The sequence below is a fragment of the Gekko japonicus genome, unplaced genomic scaffold, assembly GCF_001447785.1.
Source record: "Gekko japonicus isolate JY-2015 unplaced genomic scaffold, Gekko_japonicus_V1.1 scaffold257, whole genome shotgun sequence".
Taxonomy (NCBI): Eukaryota; Metazoa; Chordata; class Lepidosauria; order Squamata; family Gekkonidae; genus Gekko; species Gekko japonicus.
Genome location: NW_015171509.1, coordinates 1204493 through 1222622, shown reverse-complemented (window position 1 = coordinate 1222622; position 18130 = coordinate 1204493). Strand labels below are relative to the sequence as shown.

The 18130-nt window shown below is 45.0% G+C and overlaps 1 protein-coding gene across 1 annotated transcript in view; it reads left to right on the top strand.

The window, feature by feature from the left end:
* GAK (cyclin G associated kinase) overlaps positions 1-18130 on the top strand; it is a 109125-nt gene that overhangs the window by 60933 nt on the left and 30062 nt on the right. Inside the window, exons 12-20 of the mRNA XM_015419326.1 lie at positions 3626-3675; positions 3774-3922; positions 6158-6280; positions 9076-9209; positions 10376-10570; positions 12885-13002; positions 14752-14831; positions 16309-16502; positions 16671-16826. Of these exons, the coding sequence (XP_015274812.1) occupies positions 3626-3675; positions 3774-3922; positions 6158-6280; positions 9076-9209; positions 10376-10570; positions 12885-13002; positions 14752-14831; positions 16309-16502; positions 16671-16826 (1199 nt within the window). The remainder of the gene's footprint in view (positions 1-3625; positions 3676-3773; positions 3923-6157; positions 6281-9075; positions 9210-10375; positions 10571-12884; positions 13003-14751; positions 14832-16308; positions 16503-16670; positions 16827-18130) is intronic.

The window sequence follows — 18130 nt, the reverse complement described above, 5'->3', positions numbered from 1 at the left end:
TTTCCCAACTTGGATTTGGCAGCCTGTCCCCCATCACCCAACTGGTGGCCAAGGAGGACCTGGCAACCCTGCCTGTTGGTAGGATGACAGGTATGGCCATGCCGGTCTAGAAGCAGAGAGATTGAGCCAGGGTAAGCTTGGTCATCAGAACTGGTTCATAGGCCTGCATCTTGCCTCATTTAGGGAAATGTGAGGGGTTTGTCAGCAGATACAGAAGAACGCATTTAGGGAGAGGCAGATAGGTATGGAACGTGACCAATGCTCCCTCTAAGCTGTGGAGTCCTGTGAGCAAAAATTCAAGTCTATGGGCTACTGGTGTTAAAGTTGTGAGCGAGCGATTTGGCTGCTGTGTAAATCAGTTTGCTCTGGAGCCCTCTTTCCTGAGCTAAGACAAGAACGTGTGAGCCGGAGGCTGAAAAACTGTGAGCTAGCTCACACTAGCCCAGCTTAGAGGGAACACTGGACATGACCCCCTGACCAGTGTTCCCTCTAAGTTGAGTTTATGTGAGCTAGCTCGCAGTTTTTTTAGCCTCCTGCTCACACATTTTTGTCTTAGTTCAGGAAGGAGGGCTCCATGGCAAAGTGATTTATGCAGTAGCCAAATTGCTTGCTCACAACTTTAATACCAGTAGCTCACAAAGGAGAATTTTTGCTCGCAAGACCCCACAGCTTGGAGGGAACATTGCCCCTGACCAGTGTTCCCTCTAAGTTGAGTTTATGTGAGCTAGCTCGCAGTTTTTTTAGCCTCCTGCTCACACATTTTTGTCTCAGCCCAGGAAGGGGTGGCTCCAGAGCAAACTGATTTATGCAGTCACCAAATGGCTCGCTCACAGCTTTAATGCCAGTAGCTCACAAAGTAGAATTTTTGCTCACAAGACTCCACAGCTTAGAGGGAACATTGCCCCTGACAAATATTTTTACTGTGGCTACACAGTATGCTTAGATCATAAAAACTAAACTCAGATTTTCCTCATAATTTTGTTGGCCTCGGTAGCCAGCTCTAATCTGTGGCCGCCACGGACATATCCCTTAAGTGTTCTGGTGCATACAGACGTTGTAGGAGAAGGTCTGGTTGGTCTCATAGGGCCTGGTTTGTGCATGTAGGAGAGTGAAGTGGCAGCGCCGCCATTTCTGATGGAAATTGGTAGATTTCAGCTTTGAATGTTAATCCACATATTAAAAACTCCATGCGGATGGGAAACTAGCTCAGCAGGGAGGAATATGCTGCCTCCTTTTTGGCAGTTGTGCTTGTTTCCCGCTTGCAGTCTCTTATCAGGGTACATACCAGGCTGTCATCTTCCATTCACAGTCTCCTTTCTACCACTTCAGAATTTTGCCGTCTCATCCTCCCTTCATGGAATAAACCACCCTTTAATCTGTGCTAGCCTTTGTTAGCCTTCAAAGCCACAGTATTTTATATGGAACGAAAGCATGAATTGCTGTTCTTCAGTTTTCTGTATCCAAGCACCTGATCTGTACATACCAGGCAGAGGGCTTGACTAGAACTCTTGCTTGCAAAATTTTCACCTACCGCAATTAACTCTTCACCCCACAGCCGGATTTAGCTAGGGATGCCAGCCTCCAGGTGCGGCCTGGGGATCCCCTGAAATGACCGCTCATCTCCAGTTTACAGAGATCAATTCCCCTGGAGAAGATGGCTGCTTTGGGAGGTGGACGTTGTGGCCTTGTGCCCCACTGAGGTCCCTGTCCTCCCCCAGGCTCTACCCCAGGAGTTTCCCAACCTGGAGCTGGCAACCCTACCCCCTCCCATCCCCCACCAGTGGCCAGGGAGGACTTGGCAATCCTCCACTTAATCTATTATATGGCCAAACATCAAGTTATGCCTTGCTTTCTTTAAAAAGAAAAAGGAAAGAAAACCAGTATCTAGTCAATGCAAGAGAAACATAATATGCTTTTATATGATTTAGGATTACTTTCAGTTGATTCCCACATCTTGAAATTCTTCTTTTTTTGCCTGAGGGGGAGCCACCTCTCTTTCGTATTCCACTTCTAGGACTGAGGAAGAATAGAGGAAATGCATGGATTGCATTCGATATTTTACAATTTCCTGCCTCCGCAGTTCTTCATTAAAAGCAGTGCTAATCCAGCCTTTCCAATTGTAAACACACTCATCTCGGTTAAGGAAGCCAAATACTGGCATCTGTGATGCTGACCCTGGCTAACCTGTTTCTGTGTAACTCTCTCCTCCTTTCTGTTCACTAGTAACTGCCTGAGACTGATACCCTCTTTGTACCATGCTCACTAGCATCTTGTAGACTTCTGCTTCCTGAAATTTTCTTTGCTCACTGCTGTTTATCAGAATTCATTTTTAGGAAGAGTGTTTGTATGTGTGATACAACAATAACCTACTTTTCCCCCCCTATTGAGATCATCTTCAAATTACTGTTTTGTGAAGCAGCATAGATTTAACTGTTTCAATAAGTGGGCTTTTCAATTGTGCCCTTCTGAAGTAATACCCGGGGCTGTGCTCACGTTATAATTTTGTGGGAGGCTACAACTAGTGTTTGCAAAAAGCAAACTTTCTAGCTCTTTATGTTGTGAGGACTACACTTGAAAGCGTGCGAGTAATGCCTGGTGAAATCTCAGAAGCTAGCAAAATTGTCAAAGTAGGATGGCAGCACCAGAAATTTGTTTAGCTCCTTGCCTCTCCATGGGAATTCCAAAAGCAGAATTGGATATGCCAAAGTGAAAAACCGCAGAATAGGGCTGCAAAAGAAGAAAGACGAAGCAGATTGGCTTGTTCTGCCTAATTCTGTTGGGGGTGGCAGAGTATATACAGCTGCCAGATCCTAAATGAGCAGAGCAACCTACGGTGATCCTGGCACTGGTGGGTGGGGGAGAGTTTGTCAACCTGATGTTGGTGTTAGAGCCCAAGCCCAGTATTGGTCTGCCTGTACTTTTTGGCTCAGTGGCACCAGCACAGTATTCTATGACTGTGAAGTTCCGAAGGGCTCTCCGAGCGGTGTAGTTTGGGGCGGTGCTGGTAGAGGGTCATGTTGTCAACAGTTACCCTTTGCAGCGCATCCTACTGGCTTTTTACCATTGCCCTGGGAGATGGTGGCCTTAACCCTTTGTCCACTGTGCTGTTTCACTGAGGGTTTTTTAATATTACGGAACAAGATTAAGATGTCCCTCCCTGCCACACTTTGCCAAGTCCAGGTAGCCTCTTCAATTTACGTGGCTTAAACTATAGCTAGTGCTGCAGCATCAGTAGCCACCAGCTGAATAACTTGACTCCTGTGCTCCTGAGCTCCTCTTTGCAGTTTCTCCCCCAGCCTTTACATGACATTTGTCATTTCTGATGAACAAAACAATCAACTTTTGAATGTTCTGTAACCATCGCACTCTGGTCAGGAGGCACAGCGAATGGGGAACTTGTACCCACCAGGCTAACCTGCAGTGCTGTTCCAGGTACATCAGATAACTTGCACAACTCAGATATGTGAGGGAGAGTGGGGTTTTCTGGGAGGCTTTAGCAGGTATTACAAGGGCAACAGATTATTGCATCTTAAGGTCCTTCCCAGACAGAGGTTTCTGTGTTTTGCATTTGAACAAACTCAAAATGTGATACTTTTAACGCAAGTTCTTGTCTTTTAACTTCTAGTTACGCAAAGGGAGATCTGGATATATCGTACGTCACTTCTCGGATTGCTGGTATGACAAGATCACCGTTTATTAAGCTGTACATTTACTGGCTTTTTATGAAAACGAGGAGTCGAGTGCTGACTTTCCCCCCTTTTCCTTGCTCCCAGTGATGTCCTTTCCCGCAGAGGGTGTTGAGTCTGCTATAAAAAATAACATAGAAGATGTGAGGTTGTTCTTGGACTCGAAACATCCTGGGCGCTATGCTGTTTACAATCTGTCTCCAAGAACGTATCGACCCTCAAGATTTCACAATAGGGTTTGTACGCCAATATTGTTTTGCCACGGCTTCTTCACTGTAACGTGTAAATCTGCTGCATTTTTCTTTATTTTTTTACTGCACTGTGAAAGGATAATAGAGTGACTAAGACATCAAAATGTAGCAGCACTAGTTGTGTTATCTAACTTTTTCTGTTTGGCGGCTTAGTGTCCATCTAGGAATTTCTATCCTTGACTTTATTGGCTCCATGTGGTATTTTGTTCTTCTCTAATCTTCCTTGGCCTTCACCATACTGATCTCCATTCTTGATTTTGCCAATTAGCCAATTGCTAATGAATACCCAATCTAATTTTTTTTAAATTAATGACCTCAAGGTGTGCTGATGGCCACTAGCCTAGAAGGTTTTCAGAAAGGTTTAGACAAGGTAATGGAGGATAGGTCTGTCATTGGTGATTAGTCATGACAGCTAAACGAAACGTCCAGAGCAAATACCAGATGCTGGGAACAATGGTGAAGAGAGAGCTGCCGCTGATGGCCACTAGCCTAGAAGGTTTTCAGAAAGGCTTAGACAAGGTAATGGAGGATAGGTCTGTCATTGGTGATTAGTCATGACAGCTAAACGAAACGTCCAGAGCAAATACCAGATGCTGGGAACAATGGTGAAGAGAGAGCTGCCATATTCAGGTCTTTCTTGGAAGCTTCCCAGAAGCCTCTCTTTGGCCACTGTAGGAAACTAGATACATGGACCTTCACCTAATCCAGTGGGGTTCTTTTTATCTCATGGAAGAACTCTCTGAGTTTTTGGAATGCTTAACTGGGCAGTGATTAATAGTTACGCCATTTTGTTTTGCTATAGACCCCTTTCTGGTTAGTAGGCACTATCTGGGATAATATTGGGTCAATTTAAGTTCCTTGGAGGAAAGGCAGAATGCAAATTTGCTAAACCAAGAGTATATCTGTGTATTGTCCTTGTATAACAGGGATATCAACTTATTTCAGAAAATTGGAAAGGATATCGGTTCCCGTTTCCAGAAAAGTAATGGCAATGGAGTGTTGGTGATTGTATGAATAAACTTCAGATCTGAAAGAACGATTAAAATGATTCATGGATACATTATAATCTATATGTACTTAACGTTTCAATAACTGCTAGAAATGCATAAAATTCTGCATGGTTAGCCTTGCTTCTTGTGGACTAGAATTACAATCGATCGTTCTGGAACTTTTCTCTTGAAAGCCCTCAACCAGATGGCAGGTTGTCATCCAGCTAAATATATAAATATAGATATATAATATAAATATACAAAAGTATTATTGAGGGCCTCTGACTTAGAAAAATGCCCATAGACATGGTCCTACTAACCCTCTGTCTGTCTGCCTCTGCCTTTTTTTTTTTAAGGAACAGTGAACCCCAGAAGTGCCAGCACCCTGCAAAACCATATGTCCTTTGACATTTGCTGTTATAACTTTGACTTGTTAGGCCTTAAAGATTAGTAGACAAGACCTTGTGCAATGTCTCTTTAGGTTATGCAGGGTTCTGTGCTGTATCCTGTCCGTTGTTGGGTGCTGCTCTTTGTGTGTGTGTGTTACATACACACACACATACACACTACAAATCACAAGATCAACACATGGCCCATGAAGGCACTCATGTAGGTTACGTGGCAGCAAACTCATGTTTGCTCCAGACTGCTTTTGAAGATTATCTGAGAACTTCAGTTCGGCAGCCAGCCAGAGTAAATAGAGTAGCGCATATCTCACTATAACACTTCAGGAACCTGATTGGTTGTTTTGTTTCCAGGTGTAATTTCTAGGTGCTGGTTTAGAATGCTGGTCTAGAATGCCCTCAGCTAGAATGCTGGTCTAGAATGCCCTTGGCTAGGACCTGGGTATCTGATGGGCCTCCTGCTCTCAAAGCCATCGTCAGAGGAGGGTGGGTGGTAACCCGGATTAATGCCTTTTCTATGCTGGCAGCCCAGTCACAGAACGCTCTCCCCACACTTTGAGCTCTTACAGTGGGATTAAAAACAATGGAGCTAACTGTCATGACTGTATTTTTATGCAGGTTGTGTGTTCCTATAAAATCATGGCACACAGGGATGTACCAGATAGTTTGCAAAGGCCAAGTCAGTCATCATGTTGGCTGTCCTGAAGGGGACTGCATTGCAGGTTGTGAATATGCTCAAAACAACCTCTGCCGTTCAGTCTGTTGCACCGTATAATAAGGGACTCTTAATCTCCACCTCACCTCCTGGTTCTGTGTCCCCATAACAGGTCTCTGAATGTGGCTGGCCAGCAAGACGCACGCCGAACCTTCAAAACCTTTACAGCATTTGTAAGAACATGCATATATGGCTGAAGCAAGATCCGAAGAATGTTTGCATTGTGCATTGTCTTGTAAGTAGGGTTTGCATTTGAAGCGCCCAATGTTGACCGAGCGAGGTTTACAGGATTTATTACACACTCACAGAAAATTTACGTTGAATATCCACCATGAATGGCCAAGATCAAATTGGCATAATAGTACTTGATGTATCAAGATACAGATTTGCAATTTTTAGGGGCATTGGACAGGCCTGGAAGGGGGGGAACTACAGTGATTGACCCACTAGTGAACTTTCTGCCAGGCTTATTCTTAAAAGCCTCCAGGGAACAGGAACAGGCGGAATGCATGAGTTGGCTTTTGCGCTCTCTGTGTCAAAAATGTCCAAGGGCCGTCTCAGGTGGCTATGGCACAATGCCACCACAAATGATTCTTTCCTGTGCAAGAGGCAACAAAGGAAGAATCAGCATCTTGCAAAAGGAAGTGCTGCCTCACCAGTAGTCTTTTGAGTGTCTACAAACATGTGGGTACGGGTGACTGACCAGAAGGTTATACACGTGGACTTCAGGAATCTTTTGACAGAATCCATCAGGCAGTGTTCTGAGTAAACTTAGCAGCTGAAGGGCTGGACCTGCTTCTATCGTGGAGCATGACTTGTGCCTCCCCTCCCCTGCTGCAGCCTGAAATGTCCCCTGAGATGCAGCATTTTGACCTGCAGTAGGAGGGTAGGGAACTTGCACTGTGCAGATGGAAACACTCCAGTTGGCCCAGCCCATCAGGGGAAGCATCTTATGGGCTGTTGACTGGTTGAAGGACAGGAAGCAGAATGCTGAAATAAAAGGATAGTTTTCACAGTGGAGGGAAATCAGCAGTGGGATGGATCCCCTAAGGATCTGTACCGGGGCCTACACCATTCAGCTTATTCATAAATGGTCTGAAGTCTGAGGTGAGGTAGTGAAGTTTGTGTGTCACACCAGATTACTTGAAAAGGTTGACTGAAGTGCAGAGGGATTGCTCCAAACTGATGTATGGGCCTCAAAAAGGTTTATGAGATTCAGTGTACATGACAGAGGCCGGGTCAAGCGATCTCCGTCCCTTATACCCTAATGGAAAGTGAATTGGCAGTAGAACTTGGCGTCCTGCTCAGTAGCCCAGTAAACATTAACTTGGTGTCTAATGACTGTGGAAAAGGGGAGTTCTGTGCTAAGAAAGAAACTGAGAAACAGGATGGCCAGCATATTTTCCATATGAATTTATGGCTCCTGCAGCATTTGGAATACTGCATGGTGCTTTTGTTCATACCATTCCAAGAGCAGATATGATTGAACTGTACAAGTTGCAGAAAGGGCAGTCAGAATGACCAAGGGTTGGAGCACCTTCCTACAGGGAAAGACTTAAAGCTTTTGGGGCTGCAGGTGCCTAATTCCATATGGGAAGAAATGGACTTACTAGCACCCTGGAAGGACAGAAAAACCCTGCAGCCGTCCCAAGTCTCTACTTGGTGATGCTGACCCTTCCCCTCATTCCCCCAGGGGTGCCAAAAGCAAAACTGGGTACTACTCACTGCCATGAACAACCCTGGCAGTATCTCCAAGTTAAAAGTCTACTACTGTTCAAGCTTTTGGGCTGAGTAAGGTAACAAAGAAAAGGTGAAAGCATGCATTTCTCCTCCCCTACACTAGGTACTTACTAACTTACGTGTAATTAAGGCAGGCTAGCTTCACTTGAAGCTGCAGTTGTTTTAAAGTTCATCATTAATTTAGATCTCTTGAGACCTCTTTTCCTTCTCCCTTGCCATGTGGACAAGTGGGAGACCCTAGGTCAAAGCTTAGACCTTGTGCTCCTGAGAGCCGGACGCAAGAATAAGAGAGCTTCTTCCTCATGTCCTGAGAATTTATATTCTGCTTTGGGGAGTCCGTCCCATGTCTTCACTCCCTAAAAGGAGGAGTTTACATTCTAGCCATTTAGCTCTTAGCAGTATGTCCCTTTTGGGTCTGACCTGGCAGCAGGAAGTGAGGTATTCTGCCATTGTCCTGGTCCACGATGGATAGAGGGGGGTTGCAGTATAACAATAATAACCACGATAGAATTACTGCAAACTGTGCAAACTGTGCATAATCCAATTTGTATTAATGCAACAACAATATATCTAATCCATTGTACAAATATGCTTTACAGAAAATAAGGACGTCCCAAAATGAATGGACGAACTCCCCCAGAGTTGATATTCGTTTCGAGGCGTCTATTTCATACCTAAAACCTCCTAACAAGAAACATATCAATTATTTTCCTGTAATGAGTAATTGATATGTTTCTTGTTAGGAGGTTTTATGTATGAAAAAGACGCCTCGAAACGAATATCAACTCCGGGGGAGTTCGTCCATTCATTTTCATCTGTTGACATCTTAATTTTCATCTTGGGACGTCCTTATTTTCTGTAAAGCATATTTGTACAATGGATTAGATATATTGTTGTTGCATTAATACAAATTGGATTGTCCTGGTCCAGACAGACTTGTTAGCATAACCAAGAGCTTGAGTGCTGGGATCCTGTTGGCTCCTTTCTTCATTCCCCCCCCCTTTCTGCCAGCTACTAGTCTACAGCAGATAGCAGTCACAATAATTGAAATATTTGAGTGAGTTGTTGGGTGGAGGGCCTTTCTCCATACCATAAATGGAGACATTTTCATTATAGGCATTGATCCAGTAGTAGTGAATGTTATTTGTTCATTTCCGATCTGGATATTGTAGTCTTAATGGCGTTTTAAGTAAACACTCCCATCACACTTCTCTGGAGAAAGCTAGCATGTGCAGCTAGTAACCGTTGACTGGATTCTGGCTGATCTTTCCATTTGCTGTACATTTGTAGGACGGAAGAGCAGCCTCAGCGGTCGTCGTCTGCTCGTTTTTATGCTTTTGTCGTCTCTTCACTACCGCCGAGGCCGCGGTTTACATGTTCAGCATGAAACGCAGTCCGCCAGGCATTTGGCCGTCACATAAAAGGTGTGGGATTTACAGAAACATGCATTTCTGCTTGAAGAGAGGTCCTTTTTTATTAAGTATACTCTGTGGAAAGTTATTTCTCTTCGCAAATCAGCTCAGCATCAGAGCACTGCAGTGTGTCAGCGCGTAGCCCTACGTGGGTGTTCAAGTTCCAAGTGGGCGGGGGATTAATATTACACTGCCCACAGCCTCCTAGCCCCAGCTGCTGTTCCAGTGTTCAATGACTATGCAGCTGGGGCCCATCCTTGTTGGTGGAGCCTGTCCTTGGTGGGCTGGGCCTGTCCTCGTTGGGTTCCTTTTGCGTATCCCCCTGTGCAAATGTGAAGCCGAACATGTGACTGACAGGCAAGAGTACCAGAGGGGATGGGGGCCAGCTGCTCTGGTTCTGCTTCTTATCACATGTTAAGTTTTAATATCCCCAGAGTACTGACGAAAGCCACCCGTTCCGTAGTAAATTCCTGATTTGGAAATAAGTGTCAGTTAAGACACTCTTGAATACAATCGCTTGTAGCGAATCAGAATCTCTAAAGAAGCTATTATAAATGAGAAGAGCTTGGTTTTTTTTTTCCAGGTACCAAAAATACCTAAAGCATGTGCCACCAGGGCTATTTTGGGGCAGGAACGGAGTTCTGGCTGGCTCCTGAGTTGGCCACGCCCAGCAGGAACTCATTAGCATAATAGGCCAAACCTAACAGCAGAAACTCATTAGGACTAGCTACATTAGGGGTGTGTGGCCTAACATGCAAAGAAGTTCCTGCTACAAAAAACGCCCTGAGTTTTGACAACAAAGTAAACAGAATAAGAAGCAAAAGGTGGGTGTGGCTGGATGAGCACACTTCTGGTAACATGGGGGTGTGGCCTAATAGGCTAATGAGCTGTGTTGTCAGGGGTGTGACCTAATATGCTAATGAGTTTCTGCTGTTGGGTGTGGCCTATTATGCTAATGAGTTCCTGCTGGGCTTTTTCTACAAAAAAAGCCCTGCGTGCCACCAATGTCTAGTGAATGTGATAGAGAAAAGTATAAAGAATAATTCCTGTGGTCTTATATGCAAAGCTAAATAAGACTTCCCATGGCACGTGCTGTTGCGTCACAGCTGGTTTGGTAAATATTCCTTAGCTTGAAGCTCTCTGTGCTTGCTGCATTAATTGTTTTTCCCCCTCCACAGGTACATAGAATACATGTGCGACATGATGGCAGAAGAGCCCATCATTCCTCACAGCAAACCAATCCTCGTAAAATCGATTGTCATGACTCCGGTCCCTCTTTTCAACAAGCAACGCAACGGCTGCAGGCCCTTCTGCGAAGTCTACGTTGGAGATGAGAGAGTAGCCACTACCTCACAAGAATATGATAAAATGAAGTAAGTGGAAATATTCCACGTGGGCCATGATTTGAAATCCTCTTGCCGCAAGATTAAACAAACAAAAAGTCCTGCCCTGACCTGGATAGGCCAGGCAAGCCCGATCTCGTCAGATCTCGGAAGCTGAGCAGGGCCAACCCTGGCAAGTATTTGAATGGGAGACCTCCAAGGAATACCAGGGCTGGGAGGCTAGAGGCAGGCTACCAAGCCACTTCTCTGAATGTTCCCCATGCCCCAATAGAAGTTGCCAGAGGTTGCCATGACTTCCAGGCACGGGCGTGCGCACACATAAGCACACACAAAATAATTTTTTTTAAAGTCCTTGGGCACCTTGGGCTTAAATCTTCATTTATAGTTTCTCCTTCGCGTTGAGACTTAAAGGAGATTACACAATTAGAAGACAGTGCTAAAAAACAGTATAACCAGAGCAGCTGTAGCAAAATTTAACGGTAAAACACCTTAAGATCCACAGCTGGAGCCCTTGGACAGCTCCAGCTGCAATGTACTTGTTAGTCTTTGAGGTGACTGAGTGTTTTTGAAGTAAGCACAGATTTATATGAATTTAATTTCTGGACTGTGGTTTTGCATCTTCATTGCCCTTCTAAAATGTCTGAAATTCTCCTACAGACCTGAATAACAGGAATAGTTTGGAGTTGTTATGGGGTGGAAAAGAAATCCACCTGTACTGGGCCAGAGAACATTTTCCACTTGTAGGAAAGCTATCTTTCCTAGAAGCTCTGCACCCTTGGGTTTTAGTCTGAAGAGCACTTGCACAGAAACAGGTCACAGAGAAAAGACTGCATATGTTTCTTTTGTCTAGATAGATAGATGGATAGATAGATAGGTGTATGTATATATATATATATGCATGTGTGTGTTTGGTATATCCTGCTCTTCCTCCATGGCGCTTAGCATAACACACCTTCCATCCCCAACGATCTTGTGACCTAGGTTAGGTTGAGATGGCCATCAGCTCAGTGAGCTTCACAGCCAAAGGGAGACTTGAACCCAGATCTTTCTGGTCCAGGTTTCTCTAGTATACCAATCTGATTCTCAGAATCAGCATTATTACAGGTTTCTAGATCACAATATCACCTGGGCTTCTATGTGCCCAGTGGAGCCCTGAGGCCTTCATCTTGTACGCTCACCTACCTCCCTACGTGTTGAATCGGTGCTTATACACGCATGTTAATAATCAAGTAAGCTTTACACGTGCAATCCATCCAGCTATGAAAAAGGGGTACACACTGGGATGCAGTTTAATAATTTAGACATTCACACAACTGAAGACAAAAAGGACTTAAGACTTCTGTTTCTCCAACAGCCATTCCTTCCATCTACTGCACCCCCAAACCCAGGATATCCCCCTTTTTGCAAAATATCACTTGACATGCATGAAGCCACTGCAAGGGGGGGGGGGATGTCTCCAGTTCTCAGCTCCAAAGAGTTGAGTAGCTGTTTGTCTGAGGATCATTTGAGTTTGCATTTCTCAACCAAGCCCCGGCTTCGGCTGGAAGGGCAGGATACAAATCAAATCAAATATGGCCACCTTATTTATAACTGTTGGGGCTTCTTAGAGTAATGGTTAATACTGGCCAGGGGGGGGGAAGACAAGATTCCTTCTGGGCATGGCCAGTCTTGGACCTCTTTGGATTTAGGCTTTGATTTTTTTTTTAAAAAATGATTTTTGTTATTTTCAAACAAAACATGACAAATATACAAACAGATATGAGACTAATACTAGTAATACTAATACAAACACTGGATCTAGGCCTCAATTTTAGTGTATAGGAACTTCCTGGAATTCCTGTGTATCACAAATGTGGATTCACTTCTGCTGACTTCCAAGTTAACAATAGCTATGCAGGCAAACCGACCATCACCAGCACTTTATGAATTTGGTCGTATATATGTATTGTTTAAAATGATTGTATGTGGATTTTAATTGTGATTTATGTGTCAACTTAGGTTTGATTGATGTGAGCCGCCCTGAGCCTGCTTTGCAGGGAGAGTGGGGTACAAATTGAACCAATAAATAAATAAATTCAATAAATACGTTGTGTTTGTTAAATCATTACATGCCATCCTAAGGTAGAACTCTACATTGTTCCATGGTGCAGTTTTTTTAGGACGCATTTTCTATTTTTAGTTGCAGTATTGCCTTCAATCAGAAGCTTAAAGTGCTGGATTTTCTAAATTGGCATGGTGTGTGTGTGTGGGGGGAGCTGGAGAACGCCAGCTGCAACAGATGGCCGTGATGTTTATGAACCCTATTGAATGCTTATGCAATGTTTGCTTTCTTTCCCCCCTTTAGGGATTTTAAAACTGAAGATGGCAAAGCAGTAATCCCACTCAACATAACAGTCCAAGGAGATGTTCTCATTGTCATCTATCACGCCAGGTCCACTTTGGGTGGCAGACTCCAAGCCAAGGTAACGCTACAGAACTGTATCCTTTCGGGTCTCAAGAACTCTGTGCCGTTTTGTGAGAATAAGCTCCTTTGTAGTAACATTTTATTTATTTATTTATTTATTTATTATTCACATTTATACCCCGCCCTTCCCATAGGCTCAGGGCGGCTTACAGAGGCAAGGCAAAACCTCGCCATAATAAAAACATAATATACATAATAAATTTAAAAACATAGTACATCTTAAAGTCCTATACAAACAAAGTGCTCAGTGATGTCATAGTGCAAAGATGACGGATTGTATGTCCGAGTTCCAAGTTGACGGCTTAGGGTTTCTTCCATGTTCGGATGTTTCCTCAGGGCTTCATCCAGCCCACCATGGTGATAGTATAGTGGCGGGGGTGGTGGTGGCTCCTACTCAAAAGCCTGGTGGAAGAGCTCCGTCTTGCAGGCCCTGCGGAACTGCATAAGATCCCGCAGGGCCCGGATCTCCCCTGGGAGCTCATTCCACCAGGTAGGAGCCGCCACCGAAAAAGCCCTGGTCCTAGTAGCGGCTAGTTTGATCTCCTTGGGGCCCGGAATAGCTAACAAATTTTGGGCCCCTGACCGTAGTGCTCTTGGGGGAACATACGGGGAAAGGTGGTCCCTCAGGTAGGTTGGACCCTGGCCATGTAGGGCTTTATAGGTAAGAACCAGCACTTTGAAGCGAATCCGGCACGCTATTGGCAACTAGTGCAGCGCTTTCAGCGCAGGCTGAATGTGGTCCCTTCTAGACCTGGGCGAGAATTACTGCAGTTGCCCTACATTAGGAAAGCGTGGCAGGAGGATTGGCCCCCGTGGTCCCAGATCATACAGAAGAAAAAAGATCTGGTTCTCCTTGTACAGGTTCTCATTAGTCAAGGCTGGTTATGACCCAACTAATGTTTGGTCCCTTAGTGGTTTTCACCAAACAGCAGAACTCCCTTCTCTGGCAGGATTGGACCACACAGATTGGAAAAGCTTCATTTTCAGTTTCATATCGCTTTCAGAGATACCTCATATCTGCCATAGAGTTTTGCCCTCAAACCAGAGTGTCACCATGCAATGTCACCGATGCAGTGGTGGGTGATGTCATTGCATTGGGGACATCCCAGAACGCCCCACAAATCCCCCTGCTGCTGCGATGAGGGGACCTGGCAACTCTACCTATTGATGGAGCAACAGGGGAATAAATCTTTGAAAGTAGAAAGTCTTTGGTTCCCCATTTGAAGATGAGTCCATGTATTGGTGGCAATCCATATTGGTCACTCCTTTCATAGAATGCTCAGGTACTGATCAAACGACATACCAGTTTATCAGTGTTCTGTCCACAGAACAAGTGCTGAAGTTTTAAGTTGGCTCTGAAACTTGTAAGTTTTCTTCCTGTACCACTTAATTCTTAAAATATTGTATTTAGACTTATTTTGTTTTAAGCTTTGTAGAACTGTGCATTCCACAGCGTTGAATGTCATTTAAGTTGTTGGCCGTGGCTTTGAGTGGTCCGTTCATCATTTGTAAGCCACTTGGAGCCCTTGGGTAGTGCATGACTGTCATAATGTTAACTCTTTTAAGCATTTCATCACAGTGATAAGTTGCTGTGAGAAAACATGTCCCTTCCCTGAAGTTGCTTGCTGTCACGGCAAAAGTCAGAGGAAGATAGCAACCAAGTGTGTAATTTGTCTGAAAATGATCATCCTTTCAGTGCTCCTCTTAGATTATACATCCTGTTTTCATTTTTCTGTTCCCTTACAAGATGGCGTCGATGAAGATGTTCCAGATCCAGTTCCATACAGGATTCGTACCTCGAAATGCCACCACTGTAAAATTCGCAAAGTATGTCACTAAAACTATTTCCAGGCACATTTTCTCAACTCTTTTGGCAGTGACTCAAGCATGTTGGATCGTGCAATGCTGAGCCACATACCATGAGACTGCACACAAGAGGGAAGGAGCTAGTGGGAGAGAGCATATGACCTTGTATGCCCCCAAAGGGTCTGTCTTCACCTAATGAATGTTATAGGTCCCACAGAGGACTTCTCGTGCAAGGGGGGGGCAGTTTTCGCAGTTTTCGCCGATACCCCACTTCTGCTTCACTCCTGCGGTTCTTGGTGGTCCTCTGACTCCCCCCACCCCAAACAATATTTTAGGAGTCTGCTTGGGCTGCAGTGGGAGGGGGGAAGCAAGGGAGTCTCCTTCTGTTGATGGAAATCCTGTCCATCCTTGGAGCCTTAACGCGGGATCCAGAGCAATGTCTGCACTGGCCTATGAGTGCCCCGGATATCCTTTCGCCAGTGAATTGCAATTCTCCCTAAATGTAGTAATGCGCTAAGCAGCAGTTATCTTTTTTTTTTCCGTCTGAAGCCTGTACCCCATTAAAGAAAATTAAAACATGCATACTTGGGATCATATCCCATCAATGCCAGTGGCATTTCCGTCCGACTATCGACGTACTTAGTGTGCTGTTTTGTGGCCTGGGTGACTCCATCCTTGTTACATGCTGGTGCTTAGCTTCCTTGAGTCTTGTGGGAGGATGGTGCGTAGCTGCTCTCTCTCTCCCTCTCATGCTTGTAAGCAGCCCTTATCTGAGCAGCCTGGCTTCTTCCCCCCCCCCCCCCATGGGATGCCAGGTGCAAGACAGACTGGCTCATCCGTAGCTTAATTAATATTTCTTGACTGGTAGCCAGCATTTAAGGTATAAGGCATCTAGGTTTAGTTATGCATGTGGCCTCATATTCCGGCAAGCTTTGCTGTGCGTGTGCGCGCTCGAGACCCAGCCGACGGAAGCTTAGCCTGCATTTTTAGTAAGTTCTGATGCTTTATTAAAAACCTCTTTGTAAGCAAACCTGGAACTCGTGTATCGTTTCCTTGGGATTTCTGCGATCCTTGAAGCTCCTGGCCAGAGCCCATAACAGTTGTAACCCACAGTTTAGCAACACGTTGCTTTGTGTTTTTTTTAATTGCTTTGTGTTTTTTTTAATTGAACCAAGTTTCCACAAAAAATGGAAAAACGGCGAGCTGTTTTGATTGGTATATTTATGCTGAATCTTGTTTTTAAAGGATGACAGATTACTGCTGCAAAATAGCCTACTTGTTTGGACCTGTATGTCATAACGCTAGGGATCTTCAAGCAGGCTAGCGAAACATGTAATTTAGAGTGCAGTCCGCTTGGAAAGGGGTGCTATGCATACCACTTGGAAGTGAATGCAAACCTGCTTCCACTCATTGGGGTTTGCACAGGGCAGTGATGGCAGCTGATCTTTTCCAAAACAAAACTGTTGACTTGTCTGACTGCATAAAATGATCACCGCAGGTATGATCTGGATGCATGTGATATCCAAGAGAAATATCCCGACTTGTTTCAAGTGAACCTGGAAGTTGAAGTGGAGCCTCGGGATAGGCCCAGCACCGAACGAGCCCCGTGGGATAACTTGAACATCAAGGGTTTGAATCCCAAGATCCTTTTCTCCAGCCGAGAGGAACAGCAAGAGATCTTAACAAAATTCGGTAAGGAGAACAAAAATCTCTTTCAGGGGGCTTCTGTGTCAGGATGTGTGTGTGCAAGCATAAACCCCTCATGTCCATCTTAAAAATTTGCTACCTTGCCATGGGGGTTGGATGTTTGACAGAAGCGCCATTTCTAAGTTCCTTCGGTTTGTGTTTTTCATTTGTCAGGTAAGCCGGAACTGCCCAGACAACCAGGATCCACTGCCCAGTATGAAGCCGAGACTTCCAAGTCCGAACCGTCTTCTGACAGTGCCCCTGCAGAGCCGGACTCTCCGCAGAGCAGCCCCACTGAAGCGAATTTCTTCCACACACTGGATTGGGAAGGTACAAGCAGACAGTCATTTACTGGCAAAGACTACAGTTCTACTCTCCTTTCTCTTGTACTACTTGCGCCTGGCCTTTTCTGGCTACCGCAGAGCTGCCTTGAGTCTCGGGGAGCAAGGTGGACTGCAAGTGACATATATAAATAAATATCTCTGTGGCAAGTGACGGAACTTAGTTGGTGTCTGTTCGGTGTTACAGAAAGTTAAATGCTTCTGAAGTGAGCGGTTCAAGTGCTGAAAAGGCTGAGTTTTGCTACTCTGTCTCTTGAGTTGGCAGGGTCCTGCATCGAGTAAGAATGTTTTCCAAAGTCCCATATGATGGTGCCAGGGAATTTGGGGTGGGAAAGGGGCTTTCATTAATCTGTTTAATATTAATTATACTCCTATATTTATTCCTTCCCGTATGACAGGCTTTTTGCTCCAGGTTGGCCATGCCTCAGCTCCCTACCCATCCTCCTCAATTCCTGTTGAAAGCCCCCCTAGGTCAAGTTGGCCGATCCTTGTCCCTTCAGAACTGTGGGCCCTACCTAGCCTTGCTTTGTAGGCCATTGTTCCGTATTTACGATGACTACTAAACAGTTCTGTTGCAGAGGATCTGAAATTCACAGTGGCTCAGCTCCTCCGTTCATGAAATGTTGACTTATTTATTTATGCCAGTTTATAAAGTGCTAGCGTCGATCAGCATTGAATATGGTGGCGAAACGTAGGGGCAGATCACTCACAGTGTAGTATAGTCAGCGTTGATGTTAAAGTCATTGCTTCAATCCATGCATGTCGGCATAGCGCAGACCCCTTTTGCAACAATTAGAGGGTCTGGGTGGCTGCAGATCCACTCCCGGCGAAACCCCGTGGTGAGTTACTTTGCTGTAAACCCACTGACTTCGGTGTAACTCTCCGTAGGATTGCACTGTAGCTCAGACAGAATTTCCCTGGGCTTCGTTTGCTAGACAACTTAATCTTGTAAGCCTCCCATTTCCCCTCCTGGGTTCCTCTGGGTCATGGATTTCTTCCACTTTGCGCTCTCTTGTTTGGTTGAGAGATGATTTCAGGGCATGGAGTTCAGTGAGAGAAGACTGCTGTGGAACTTGGTCTCCATGCCCAGAAACTGTGCCTCGTTTCCCTTAAATAAAGTAAGGACCTGCAAATGGAAGGGTCCCATACCATATGTGACCCTCCCAAGGAACAGCGCAGTAGTGTCTTCTTCCCTTGCCATCCCCTTGGCAAAAAGAGGACTAGAGAGGGAGTGGGCTCATGGTCAAAAATACTTGGCAGCCAGCCAGTAGGGCAATAATGAGTGGGAGAGTT